Source organism: Doryrhamphus excisus, chromosome 21 (assembly GCF_030265055.1).
Source record: "Doryrhamphus excisus isolate RoL2022-K1 chromosome 21, RoL_Dexc_1.0, whole genome shotgun sequence".
Lineage (NCBI taxonomy): Eukaryota > Metazoa > Chordata > Actinopteri > Syngnathiformes > Syngnathidae > Doryrhamphus > Doryrhamphus excisus.
The window spans coordinates 4895817-4910792 of record NC_080486.1 but is presented as its reverse complement, the minus strand read 5'-3'; the positions used below and the strand labels follow the sequence as shown (position 1 = coordinate 4910792).

The window sequence follows — 14976 nt, the reverse complement described above, 5'->3', positions numbered from 1 at the left end:
GGCTCTAATAATGTTAAGAACCATTTTAGATGGTTTTCTATGCTCTAAATTCATTCCACTCGACCGCTGTGCCGCCCGCCTTTTGTTTAGAAATTGTGTAATTTGCAACTTGAAAAATTAATCCTGAATAACCAAATCATACTTTTTATTTATTTTGTTTTGTGTTGTTGTTTATTAAATATATAATAATTATATTCACATAATATATAAAACAATATATTTTTTTACTATGATGATTATTTTTAGTTGTGCATTGAGCAAAGAAAAAAAATGAGCTGTGGGCCGCTAAGCCCCCCCCCCCAGGTTGGACTTTGGCCATCTCTGCTTTAAGCCTGCTTTAAGTCATGATCAATGATGATGAAGTGATTGGACTGAAGGTCACAATGTCGTCTCAATGTTTTGTCAAACAACGTTTTGTCTCTCTGAGCAGTCATTCATGCCATAAGAGGCTTTGGTCTAAATAATAGTGACAGAGATGAAATGAGTGGATGTTAGCCGTGCGTCCCATCAATGATTCATGTCCATTAGAATCAGACATGTCGTGTCACCGCGCCACCCACCCCCAACCCCAAGCCCCCTGGAGAACCACGGGGACATCTTGATCGATGAAGGCCACACTGTCGCAACTAGCGTGCTGCTTTCAGCGGCTTCATTGTCACTCGTGCGCGCACACGGTTTGCGTGCTAAGGTCGATCCCTGCGGCGCTGTCGTGGGCCTTAAGTGCGAGCTAATCTGGATGGCAGTTGCCAGTGGATTTCCACTGATACCAACGCATCCCTCTTGCTTTAATGGGAGCGCTGATGGTGTTAACAGGACCTTTGGACTTCTTAAGATGGCCTGTTACACCTGTTGTTACAGCACACATGTCATACACTACATTGGCACATTCTAAAAGTACTAGAAAACAAATAATCAGCAGCAAAGTTACAAAAAAATGTAATATTAAGGGTAGAAGTTTAAATGTTAATAGTGCTAATACTACTACTGTACTGTTATCATATATATTAAAAATATATTACATAATATATTACAGTTACTGAAACTTGAAAGATTGTAGTAAAACTATTTTTTTCTGTTTTATCCATTTTGTTTTATATAAAAAAATGATATACTTAAGACATCATCATGTGTTGTGTTTACATTGAGACAGTAGGGGGCAGTGCAGCACAGTGCTAAACGTACAGTGCATTTTAATGCTATTACAATGAATGTAATTGGAATGACGACCACTATGACTCTCAATATACCTGTTAAGACATATAATACTTCCGGTAAAAAATAATTCACAAAAAGAGTCTCACCGAGTCAAAGCGAAACTCATTAGAGTATGAGAAGTGTGATTTAAGATGAAGTATTATCACCGCGGTAGTACTATAGAGTAGTTGTTACAATGTTACAACCCCGAGCTAAAAAATAAAAAACAAAACTCTTCTCTGGATGTATCCGAAGTGCTCTTGTTTTGAAGACATAATTTCACTTCCGTCTTAAGCTCCCCGCTTCACTGAATTTGCTTAAATATGTTCCAGAGAGCCAAACGCCGTTAAAAGAACACAATATCCGCTGATTTAACACAGAAACATACAAAACCTCGGTCCGGTTCGGTGAAATTATCACATTCGAGTCTCCTCGTAAAAAAAAAAGAAGCATATTTCGTATTTCGGACTCGTCAGCGTCGCCGACCGCAGACATTCCCGGTGTGAGCGCGCGCCACGACTGACTGGCAAGCCCGCGCTTTGCCCTTAGCGTGTGACCCCTCCCCTCGCGTTGCTGTGTGCGCGTGCGCTGCCTCGTGCGTCCCCCCGCCCCTCTTCTCAACCGGGGTCGGATTGGGCTGCTGTCCTCTTCACTTGTCCCTCGTAAAAACCTAAACTAACTTTACATTTGAATGTATTTAAAAATAGACGCTTTTATCCATGTTTTAGCTGTGTATAAACGAATGAATGTTGTATTTTATTCTTTTATTCAACTAAATTTTTCTGTAAAGCGTATTTGAGTATTTTAAAAAGCGTTATACAAATAAAATTTATTATTATTATTATTATTAAAAACAGAGTCAATGCCAACATGGCGGAAATGTCCACTCTTGTCTGTGCTTTTATGTGTTTTTTTTGGTAGTGACTCTACAGCCATATTAAGTCACGTAATTTAAATTGTTATTTTACGTAAAAAAATATTTACGTTAAATACGTTAGTTAAAATAGCCTAAAAACACATGTAGATAATGAAGTGAACTAATATCCCCAAATTCAAAACAAAACACCCATACTATAATATGACCACCGATATCTCCAATATACGGACGTGACCTGAACGCACCACAAACCTCGTGTATGTGTATGGTAAGAAAGCCTGTGTGTGTGTGTGTGTGTGTTTGCGAGGCGGGGAGTTGCGTGCGAAGAGCTCGACATGTCATTCAGAGGAATCTGCCACCTGAAACGCGAGGAAGTGAAGGCGACTCCATTGTGGTTATAAAGCATCAGGCAACATCTGCATGGACGCAGTGCAAAGCCCATGAAGCTCTCTCAAAACACCTCCACCATCCATTTGAATTTCCTGTGGATTTATCACTTTGGAGGAGTGGGTGCACACCCGGCAAGACTCATCTCTTTTTTTTTTTTCTTTCACTTCATGTGACCACACTGCAACATTATACTGGACTTAACTGGCATCCACGCAGTAACCGGGTAAGTACTTTTTGAACTCTTTACCTGCTTTAATGGTAATTTAACTGCTTTACCTGCATAATAAATGACATCTCATGCACAAGTCTTTTCTGTTGTGTCTCCACATAAACACACACATATATAAACACACACATACACACACAGCGCACCTGTTACCTGCACGGAGCGCAAGACCATGATCCCCCCTGGAGACTGCATGTACGCGGGCAGAAAGCGGAGGAAGCCCATCCAAAAGCAGTTAAGGATTTTTATTATTATTATTTTTTAATGTATTCACTGATGTGCAAAATGACTACAAAAACAGTGCAAAACTTGACAAAGCAGCTGATATGTTGCTAACTTCTGCACATGTTTCCCACCCGCAGGCTCAAGAGCCACTGTGCAAATTTGTCTTATGGTGTTGACAAGTTCTTAATGTACAGCATGGCTTTTTTTTCTTCTATTTTTAATCACGCCTCTTAAGATTAATTTTAGATTAATTGCAATCAATACTCAAATGTGTCCTATATACTTTTATGCATGACTTTAACTCATAAAATCACTTTTAAGTGACATATATAGAAAACATTTTGCATTGGTTGTCATGTGACGGTCATGTGACTTATCTTAAAGATATGGCTTCCCCCCCAAAAAAGCAGTAAACACTAAATGCGCAATTAAAACCAATATGTGTTAAATACTAAAAATCCAACTAATATTACTGTATATATTGAATTAATGTATATAGTAATAATAATAATTTGTAGTATTAATCACAAAATTTAGTTAATTTAGTAATACTTTTACCCAATATGAATCAGTCATATAGCAGAAGTACATCTTTCTTATGGGTCATATTCCCATAATCCTGCATGTTGCGCTTCAATTTTAAGGTCTCTAAATTATTCATCGGAAACCCTGCGGTGACTTATGATGCCACAAATTTCAGTTCAAGCGAGAAAAAAAACCCACGCCAGTAAATCTAAAAGTTAATCCAAAGTATATGTCGACGATTATTAATGATATGATTATCAATTGCATGTAGATTTTTATATAGATGTAAATATATAATGCAGTCAGCTGGTTAAGTTATAAAGGTTTGTTCGGTTAAAAGTAAGAAGAGAAGTCGCAGGGGATTTTTTTTTTTTTTTTTACACCATGTGTGAGTATAATTGGTGTGGCGTTCAGGACAGTTTTACTACAGAGTCCAATAAATCATCTTTGTTTAGCCGTGAAGACATTTGTTGTCATTGTAAGGAGGAACAAATGTGTTTTGTGTGGTGCACGCAATGAAAGATGGTCATGTGTCTCTGCTTGGGACAGCTTATCCGAGACTTTTTCTATTTTTCCATGCTCCAAAAACACTGAAAAAAAAAATTTGAACTTGAATGATGAGTTATGTTAGTAATTTGAGTTTTATTTTGTAGAGCAAGACCATCAGGGCTCGGGCATCTGACAGTGTAAGCTTTATAAAAAAGGTCCTTAAATGTCATGGTGTGATTGTTAAAATGACACTAACAGTTGCATGGCTTCAAAAAGTTTGGTTGTCTTTCACTGCAAAAATGCTTCCAAGCGCAGGCCGAGAGAGTGTGTAGGGGTAAAAAAAAAAAAAAAAATGGTTGCTGTGTTTGGCTTTTTCAGTGTTTCATTTCAATCTCCATGCCTCTCACCAGGAAGCCGTCCTCTGCTAATGAGAAAACAAACCCGTCCAAGCGGCACCGGGACAGGCTGAACGCAGAGCTGGACCGACTGGCCAGCCTGTTGCCGTTCCCCCCGGATGTCATCTCCAAACTGGACAAATTGTCCGTGCTGCGTCTCGCTGTCTCCTACCTCCGCGTCAAGAGTTTCTTCCAAGGTAAGGAAGATTATTGCACAGAAGTGTAGGAACTATTTTAAATCAAATATATACGGTGTAAAACACGCAGCACTTACAGTGGAACACGCCATCCCAGAAAAATGCTATCAAGAAACCAAAATCCTCAGTAACCACTCTAAACATATGTGCCTTAGTCCTCAGTAACTACTCTGCTCATTAGTTCCTCATTGGTTCCTCAGTAACTTCTCTGCGCATTAGTTTATTATTAGTTCCTCATTAGTTCTTCATTGGTTCCTCAGTAACTACTCTAAAATGTATATTTTTTGGTTGTTAGTTCCTCATTAACCACTCTAAATGTATGGGCATTAGTTGCCCAGTAACTACTCTGATCATTAGTTCCTCATTGGTTCCTCAGTAACTTCTCTGCGCATTAGTTTATTATTAGTTCCTCATTAGTTCTTCATTGGTTCCTCAGTAACTACTCTAAAATGTATATTTTTTGGTTGTTAGTTCCTCATTAACCACTCTAAATGTATGTGCATTAATTGCTCAGCAATTACTCTACTCATTAGTTCCTCATTGGTTCCTCAGTAACTTCTCTGCTCATTAGTTCATTATAAGTTAATCATTAGTTCTTCATTGGTTCCTAAGTAACTACTCTAAAATGTATATGTTTTGGTTGTAGTTCCTCATGAACTACTCTAAATGTATGTGCATTCGTTGCTCAGCAATTACTCTACTCATTGGTTCCTCATTGGTTCCTCAGTAACTTCTCTGCTCATTAGTTCATTATAAGTTAATCATTAGTTCTTCATTGGTTCCTAAGTAACTACTCTAAAATGTATATGTTTTGGTTGCAATTACTCTACTCATTAGTTCCTCCTCATTAGTTCTTCATTAATTCCTGAATTTGTTCTTCAATAACTATTCATTAGTTCCTCATTACTTCATCAGTAACTACTCTAAATTTGTATGTATGAGTTTCTCGGCAACTACTCCACTCATTAGTTCCTCATTCATTAGTTAATTTGTTACCCCGATATCTCCTCATTAGTTCAATCTTCAATAACTATAAACTAGTTCTTCATTAATTCCTCAGTAACTACTCTAAAATGTATGTCTTAGTCATTAGTTCCTGATTAACTACTCTAAATGTGGCTTAGTTCCTCATTAGCGCTTCATTAGTTCTTCATTAGTTCCTCAGTAACTACTCTAAATGTATGTCTTAGTTCCTAAGTAACTATTGTACGTATTAGTTCTTCATCAGTTCCTCAGTATCTACGCTAAATATATGCGCCTTAGTCATTAGTTCCTCAGTAACTACTCTAAATATATGTGCCTTTGTTCCTAAGTAACTACTGTATGCATTAGTTCCTCAGTATCTACTCTAAACATATGTACTTTAGTCATTAGTTCCTCAGTAACTACTCTAAATGTATGTCCCTTCGTCATTAGTTCCTCAATAATTACTCTAAATGTATGTGCCTTAGTTCCTAAGTAACTACTGTATGCATTAGTTCCTCAGTATCTACTATAAACATATGTACCTTAGTCATTAGTTCCTCAGTAACTACTCTAAATGTATGTACTTTCGTCATTAGTTCCTCAGTAACTACTCTAAATGTACGTGCCTCAGTTCTTAAGTAACTACTGTATGCATTAGTTCCTCAGTATTGACTCGAAACATATGTACCTTAGTCATTAGTTTCTCAGTAACTACTCTAAACATATGCACCTTAGTCATTAGTTACTCAGTAACTACTCTAAATGTATATGCCTTAGTTCCTAAGTAACTACTGTATGCATTAGTTCCTCAGTATCTACTATAAACATATGTACCTTAGTCATTAGTTCCTCAGTAACTACTCTAAATGTACGTGCCTTAGTTCTTAAGTAACTACTGTATGCATTAGTTCCTCAGTATCTACTCTAAACATATGTACCTTAGTCATTAGTTCCTCAGCAACTACTCTAAATGTATGTACCTTCGTCATTAGTTCCTCAGTAACTACTCTAAATGTACGTGCCTCAGTTCTTAAGTAACTACTGTATGCATTAGTTCCTCATTAGTTCCTCAGTACTCTAATCATATGTACCTTAGTCATTAGTTCCTCAGTAACTACTCTAAGTGTATGTGCCTTGGTCATTAGTTCCTCAGTAACTACTGTGTTTTGTGTACCTTATTGTAAAGTGAGACCACAATGTCCAGTTTCCATAAACAGGTCCCACTGCATTACAAGTTCATACATCCACTAAAGCTAATGGTCACATGCTAGCTGCCGTAGTCCACATGTATTTCACCAATGAAATATGTAACATTATCATTTTCTATTGCACTCATAGTATTAGTATGTGTTGCCGTTTTAGTTGACAAAACAATTGAGGATGATTTCCTTAGCTATGAAGTATCTGTGGCGATATGACAGACGGTAACACGATGAGCTATTATTTGTTTGGAAACTGAATCCAAATCCCTACCATCGCTTTTGTGTTTTCCGGGCTGGCGTAATTAAATGTTATTTTCAGGCTATCCTACTCCTCATATTGCACTCAAAGCAGAATGCAATTGAAGCACAGATGCTAGTGAATGTAAGGGGGATTTAGGAAACAAGTTGTACGTCTGTATCATATGCTTGACCCTTGACCCTTAAACTTGCTTGACAAAGAAACGTCGAGCAACGTGAACCAGATCGGCGGAGCTAACTCGCCCTGGTCGGTAAAGCTTCCTGTGGGATGGGAATGCCGTGATACCGATGAGTAAATGTCAACGTTTCTTTGAATATTATATTATTAAAAATATTGCTTAAAGGGGACCGATGATGCTTTTTCCACTTTTGTGACCTATAAATGTAGTTAAAGTGTTGTATTAAAAAGGTGCCAAAGTTTCAGATAATGAGGTTTGAACGTTTGGAAATGAGTCCTGAAAAAAGTTTGGGATGGCTCAAAACGCTTGGTTTCAAAAGGCGTGGTAAAACTGTTCCTTTGTGATGTCACAGAGGGTCAGACTTCCTTATATGGTTCATAGTTAGGAAGCACGAAGACGGGTCGTGGGTAAAATAAATCAAAACAGATAGTTTTGGAAGGAAGCACAAAATCCAGCCATTGTCATTCACTCACCTGTTTGGCTAGTTTGGTTTAGCCGTCATGCTAAGTCAACAATCAGACGCATTAAATGTACTTTTCCTGGGTAAAGGTTCTATCCCAATGCGCCGTTGAATGACTTTGTTTGCTTCTGAAAACATACAGTGGCAAATTCAGATTTTCAGGCAGAAAAGCAGTATAAATAAGTCTTAAAAATATTGCTTAAAGGGAACCGATGATGCTTTTTCCACTTTTCTGACCTATAAATGTAGTTAGAATGTTGTATTCTCATATTAAAAGATGCCAAAGTTTCAGATAATGAGGTTTGAGCATTTGGAAGTGAGTCCTGAAAAAAGTTTGGGATGGCTCAAAACGCTTGGTTTCAAAAGGCGTGGTAAAACTGTCCATTTGTGATGTCACAGAGAGTCAGACTTCCTTATATGGTTCATAGTTAGGAAGCACTTTGGGCCAATCATGGGCATGCCTGAAGGCGGGCCGTGGGTGGAATAAATTGAAACAGATTGTTTTGGCAGGAAGCACAAAATACAGCTGGAATAGGTGCAGTTTCTGGAAGATCTAGAAAGTTTTCTGTGCGGGTTATTGCGTGTAGCTGCTCTATAGGGGACCACAAAAGGTCGAAAAAACAGCATAATAGGTCCACTTTTAGCACACTCTTTGTCCCTGCTGAGTGTGTGATGTGCAATTCTTATCCAAAACACTAGGGGCGCTGTTGCTAACACTTGCTAACCTAAAAAAAGTTATTTACAAATGCCCATGCATGTTCATTCATTCATTCATTCATTTTCTACCGCTTATCCTCACAAGGGTCTTCGGACTAGAGGCGGGGTACACCCTGGACTGGTGGCCAGCCAATCACAGGGAACATATAGACAAACAACCATTCACACTCACATTCATACCTATGGTAGTGTTAGCAATTTACATTTGTTAGCTTTCTTTGTTGCAAGTGAACAATGCTAACTAAAGAGTCATAACAATTATTTTTATTGCAAATGTTGATCCAAAATCAGACGAGAAGGCGTTTGCAGAGGTGTGCTCGACGCCCCCTGAATGTGTCATCAACATGCAGGAAGTATGCAATTATGCAAATTAGCTACTTTCCCGTACTACTCGGAGGAAGAAGATAAGTAACGGCTTACAACAGTGTTAAAAGGTGTGTTCAGGGACCTGCTAAACAGACCCGCGTGCATCACTGCGGCTAAAAACAACACACGTGCTTCATTTTCAGAACGGCGCTCTGCACACGCATCAAGGCCCTCTTATTGCTCTGCTCTACTTCTGTCAGACGTCTTGTTATCTGCGGCGGCAGTTGACCAACCACGTTGTCGTTTGATGCTCCACTAATGAGAATAATTAGAGTGGAAGTGGAGCTTTTGGGTTTCGTGCACGTCGGCACACTGAAGAACGGTGCCTCACCCTCTCATTGGGAGAATGTGTCCTCTAATAATCACAACCTGAGGAGGGAATGATTAATCCTGTGGTGTAGTTCTTCTTCATGGCCACTGGGGGGTCTTTGTGAAGTTAGGGCAGTACTGTAGCTTCTTGACAAGGCTTTAAAGATAACTAGCAGTGGCGTCACTATGCCTGTTTTAGGGGGACTTCAGTTCTTAAGCCCCCCTAAATCATTTGATATTTTTTAAATAGGTTTTTTATTTATTTTAACCAAAAAAGTAACTAATTATTTAATTATTATTATTTATTATTATTTAATTATATAATAAAAAATATAATTAATGAATAATGTAATAATGATTATAATATATATATATATATATATGTATATATATATATATATATATATATCCCGGTTCTTGTTTGTTATTTGTTTTTTGGATTGGAACATATTTTAGGGGGGCTTTCTTTAAACTATTTTGTATTTATTTATTTATTTTTACCAAAAAAATCTGACAAATTTTATACAAAAGGGCAAGAACAGGAGTGAAAAATAAATATTCACATTATTTGTCATTAATTTATAATCTATATTAATAATCAGAATAATAATAATGATGGTATTAATAATAATAGGCTAATTAATAATATAATAATATAATAATATAATAATATAATAATATAATAATATAATAATATAATAATATAATAATATAATAATATAATAATATAATAATATAATAATATATATACATATATATATATCCCGTTTTTTGTTAATTATTTGTTTTTTGGATTTCTTAATGTCAACGACATTCATTCATATCGTGTGCATCTCCAGGGGGCTAAGCAATATTTTAGGGGGGCTTCCACCCCCTAAAATATGTTCTTAAGCGCCCCTAAATAATTTAATATTTTTTATTTATTTTTTTATCCAAAAAATCTGACAAATTTTATATAATAGGGCAATAATAGGAGTAAATAAATATTCACATTACCTGTCATTAATTTATAATCTACTACTACTACTAGTAGTCGTAGTAGTAGTAGTAATAATCAGAAGAAGAATAATGATGATAGTAATAATAATAGGCTAATTCATAATATAATAATGCTTATTATATAATATAATCATGTAATTATATATATATATATATATGTATATTTGTTTTTTGGATTTCCTAATGTCTACTACATTCATTCATATCCTGTGCATACCCGGGGGCTAAGCCCCCCCCCGCCCCCCCCGTCCTCAAATCCTAGTGACGCCCCTGCTAACTACTAGATGATTCTGAATCTACAGCATATTTATACGCCACAAACATGTCCTTAAGATTTCAATAAATGGCAAAATGAGCCAATCTTATTGTGCCCTGCCTGCTTCGCTTGCAGTTTTTGTCTAATTCTTTCTGCCTGTGTGTGTGTGTGTGTGTCAGCTGACTGTAATTCCCTCCTCTTCCACGTTAGGCCCCTGCCTCCGCTGTAATTGCTGATCTTGTTAAATATTTACTCTAAGGATTAACTAAACCTCCTTTTCTTTTTCTGCCCCAATTGGCTTCATTCTCCTCATGAGTGGCTTTTTATTCTTTTTTTAAAGTCTGTTTGCTTCGTCATGGTGTCAACATCTGATACCTTACATGGCTTCACTTCATTCAGGACATTTAAGAGCGAATCCAGCGTAATTATTATAATCTCTTTTGGAATTCTAACGCTAGTAAAAGTGCCTTGCGTCTTTTCCGTCTGCGATCTTCTCATATTTTCGTTTTGATGCCCGATGCTGTGGCGTGACCACAAAGCCTCAGGGCTTGTGATGAGAGCCGTGTCGTTGAAAATTGTCGTGGAAAACTTGAAAAAGGCTCTTTAATGTGACGTTTTCCAGTTCTAAAGAGTCATGAGGGTCATCTGTGGTATTTGGGGTTAACGTTGGTTGGACACATTGCAAACAGATAAACAGATTTACCCCCACAACATGGCAGTTTGGTTTGGTTTGTCATATTGCTTATTGTTATTGGGAGTTTTTATGATTTTGGTATGGTGCGGTGGGTATGCCCATAGAATGAAGGTCTGGCCTGGTGAAGGTGATAGAATAATAAAATGGGACATAAAACATCATTAGATTTATTGCTCTCTGGTTCTACCATATCTTACTTATTGTGTGGAAATATGGGCTAATAACTATAAAAGCAATCTTCACACGCTAAATGTACTGCAAAAAAGGTCAGTAAGGATAATTCATAATGCCGCCTACAGAGAACATACTAACTCCTTATTTCTAAAATCACAAATACTTCAACTTGCTGATATAGTTCATCTTCAAACAGCTAAAATAATGCATAAGGCTAAAAATAACCAATTAGCTAAAAATGTCATCCAATAATTCTCTACAAGAGAAGTATGCTAAATACAAGGATGAAGAATCTTCAACCAGTCATGATGGGCTATATATATCACTATATTGACAGTTACTATGGTACCCATTATGTCATTGTATGGTCATATCACCTCGTACTTCGGTACGAGGTGCATTATTAAAATAAACTAGAAAATTCCCGCGGAAATTTTGATGGACTGGCCACCTGTGCTGTGAACCTCGGGCCCGGTGGGCCAACGGCTACCGCGGTAGCACCTAGCAAGAAAGCCTCAAGTACGGAAAAAGTTGATGCAGTCCCATAGTGTCCCCACATCATGCCAAGTGTGTAATTGCCTTTAAACTTGAGTAAATTAGCTTAAATGCTAACATGCTAACGGCTACATGCTAGCACCTAGCAAGAGCATCAAGTTTAGAAAGTGCCAAGGTTGTCCTATAACCTCCCTACATCATGCCATGTGTGTATTTGCCTTTAAACATGAGTAAATTAGCTTAAATGCTAACATGCTAACAGTTATCATGCTAGCACCTAGCAAGAGAGCCTCAAGTTTAGAAAGTGCCAAGGTTGTCCTTTAACCTCCCTACATCATGCCATGTGTGTATTTGCCTTTAGACATGAGTAAATTAGCTTAAATGCTAACATGCTAACATGCTAGCACCTAGCAAGACAGCCTTAAGTTTAGAAACTGCCAAGGATGTCCTATGACGTCCCTGCATCATGCATGTGTGTATTTGCCTTTAAACGTGAGCAAATTAGCTTAAATGCTAACATGCTAACAGTCATCATGCTAGCACCTAGCAAGAGAGTCCCAAGTGTAGAAAGTGCCATGGTTGTCCTATCACCTCCCTACATCATGCCATGTGTGTATTTGCTTTTAAACGTGAGTAAATTAGCTTAAATGCTAACATGCTAACAATTATTATGCTAGCACCTAGCAAGAGAGCCTCATGTTTAGAAAGTGCCAAGGTTGTCCTATAACCTCCCTACATCATGCCATGTGTGCATTTGCCTTTAGACATGAGTAAATTGGCTTAAATGCGAACATGCTAACGGCTACCATGCTAGCACCTAGCAAGAGAGCATCAAGTTGAGAAAGTGCCAAGGTTGTCCTATAACCTCCCCACATCATGTCATGTGTGTATTTGCCTTTAAACGTGAGTAAATTAGCTTAAGTGCTAACATGCTAACAATGATTATGCTAGCACCTAGCAAGAGAGCCTCAAGTTTAGAAAGTGCCAAGGTTGTCTTATAACCTCCCTACACCATGCCGTATGTGTATTTGCCTGAAGACATGAGTAAATTAGCTTAAATGCTAACATGCTAACGGCTACCATGCTAGCACCTAGCAAGAGGGCCTGAAGTTTAGAAACTGCCAAGGTTGTCCTATAACCTCCCCACATCATGCCATGTGTGTATTTGCCTTTAAACGTGAGTAAATTAGCTTATATGCTAACACGCTAACAGTCATTATGCTAGCACCTAGCAAGAGAGCCTCAAGTTTAGAAAGTGCCAAGGATGTCCTATAACGTCCCTGCATCATGCATGTGTGTATTTGCCTTTAAACATGAGCAAATTAGCTTAAATGCTAACATGCTAACAGTCATCATGCTAGCACCTAGCAAGAGACCCTCAAGTTTAGAAAGTGCCAAGGTTGTCCTATAACCTCCCTACATCATGTCATGTGTGTATTTGCCTTTAGACATGAGTAAATTAGCTTAAATGCTAACATGCTAACGGCTAACATGCTAGCACCTAGCAAGAGAGTTTCAAGTTCACAAAGTGCCAAGGTTGTCCTTCAACCTCCCTATATCATGTCATGTGTGTATTTGCCTTTAAACGTGGGTAAATTAGCTTAAATGCTAACATGCTAACAGTTATCATGCTAGCACCTAGCAAGAGACCCTCAAGTTTAAAAAGTGCCAAGGTTGTCCTATAACCTCCCTATATCATGCCATGTGTGTATTTGCCTTTAGAAATGAGTAAATTAGCTTAAATGCTAACATGCGAACGGCTAACATGCTAGCACCTAGCAAGACAGCCTCAAGTTTAGAAACTGCCAAGGATGTCCTAAAACGTCCCTGCATCATGCATGTGTGTATTTGCCTTTAAACATGAGCAAATTAGCTTAAATGCTAAGATGCTAACAGTCATCATGCTAGCACCTAGCAAGAGAGTCCCAAGTTTAGAAAGTGCCAAGGTTGTCCTATAACATCCCTACATCATGCCATGTGTGTATTTGCCTTTAGACATGAGTAAATTACCTTAAATGCTAACATGCTAATGGCTAACATGCTAGCACCTAGCAAGACAGCCTTAAGTTTAGAAACTACCAAGGTTGTCCTATAACCTCCCCACATCATGCCATGTGTGTATTTGCTTTTAAACGTGAGTAAATTAGCTTATATGCTAACACGCTAACAGTCATTATGCTAGCACCTAGCAAGAGAGCCTCAAGTTTAGACAGTGCCAAGGATGTCCTATAACGTCCCTGCATCATGCATGTGTGTATTTGCCTTTAAACATGAGCAAATTAGCTTAAATGCTAACATGCTAACAGTCATCATGCTAGCACCTAGCAAGACAGCCTCAAGTTTAGAAACTGCCAAGGTTGTCCTATAACCTCCCTACATCATGCCATGTGTGTATTTGCCTTTAGACATGAGTAAATTAGCTTAAATGCTAACATGCTAACGGCTAACATGCTAGCACCTAGCAAGACAGCCTCAAGTTTAGAAACTACCAAGGTTGTCCTATAACCTCCCCACATCATGTCATGTGTATATTTGCCTTTAAACGTGAGTAAATTAGCTTAAATGCTAACATGCTAACAGTTATCATGCTAGCACCTAGCAAGAGAGCCTCAAGTTTAGAAAGTGCCAAGGTCGTCCTATAACCTCCCTATATCATGCCATGTGTGTATTTGCCTTTAGACATGAGTAAATTAGCTTAAATGCTAACATGCTAACATGCTAGCAATTAGCATTTAGCCACAGAGAGAGTTCAGACGTTTATCTCAAAAATGAGCCATCAATCACGTTTCTACGTGGCCGTATGGCTGAGCTACAAGGCTGTGAAAAGTCTGTAAATTCTCGTTTTCTCTGGAATGCGGCTGTTCTAAAAATAGAATGGTGTACCTAATCTAGTGGCCGATTTTTTTTTCTATCGCGAATAGCGTCGCCATGGTTACACGAAACGTTCCAAAAAATAAATACCGCTGTAGTCCCGAGCGTCACGATTCCGACGGTGTAACATGTGTGGGGGTCCTTCTTGCGGTTTTGGCCGCATTACGCGCGCAAAAATGGGAAGATTAAGATATAATAAGAAGAAAAATAACTAAACACCACAAGCAATAACAATATGGGCTGGCTCAGTAGCCAGCCCATAGACTGCTACTGCAAGTAGCAGTCTATGGGCTGGCTACTGGGCCAGTCCATAATAAATAAATTAATTAATTAAAAAAAACCTAAACTGTATTATGGAAAGCAGGAAGTGAACAAATGTAACAGTTACTGATTGTAAAAGTACCAGATGGAGGGGTAGGATTTAATAAGCTTTGCTTCTTCCTACTCCTTTCGGACATGTGGAACTGTGAACTGATTATGTGATGCATTCAATTGTAATCTGATGCATGTTC

At 38.0% G+C, this 14976-nt stretch overlaps 2 protein-coding genes across 13 annotated transcripts in view; one reads left to right on the top strand and one right to left on the bottom strand.

Annotated features, from left to right (window-relative positions):
- The window catches only part of pigm (phosphatidylinositol glycan anchor biosynthesis, class M), a 123078-nt gene that overhangs the window by 14026 nt on the left and 94076 nt on the right, over positions 1–14976 (bottom strand). Inside the window, exon 15 of one of the 11 annotated variants that reach the window (XM_058059482.1) lies at positions 7597–7711. The exons of the other annotated variants lie outside the window; for them this stretch is intronic. The gene's annotated coding sequence lies outside the window, so the exon portion shown is untranslated. The remainder of the gene's footprint in view (positions 1–7596; positions 7712–14976) is intronic. 11 annotated transcript variants of the gene reach the window in all.
- LOC131108488 (uncharacterized) overlaps positions 2341–14976 on the top strand; it is a 94501-nt gene continuing 81865 nt past the window's right edge. Inside the window, exons 1-3 of one of the 2 annotated variants that reach the window (XM_058059459.1) lie at positions 2341–2684; positions 2829–2921; positions 4337–4518. In XM_058059459.1, coding sequence (XP_057915442.1) covers positions 2860–2921; positions 4337–4518 — 244 coding nt within the window. In that variant the 5' untranslated portion in view covers positions 2341–2684; positions 2829–2859. The remainder of the gene's footprint in view (positions 2685–2828; positions 2922–4336; positions 4519–14976) is intronic. The other variant, XM_058059460.1, reaches the window with a different exon arrangement.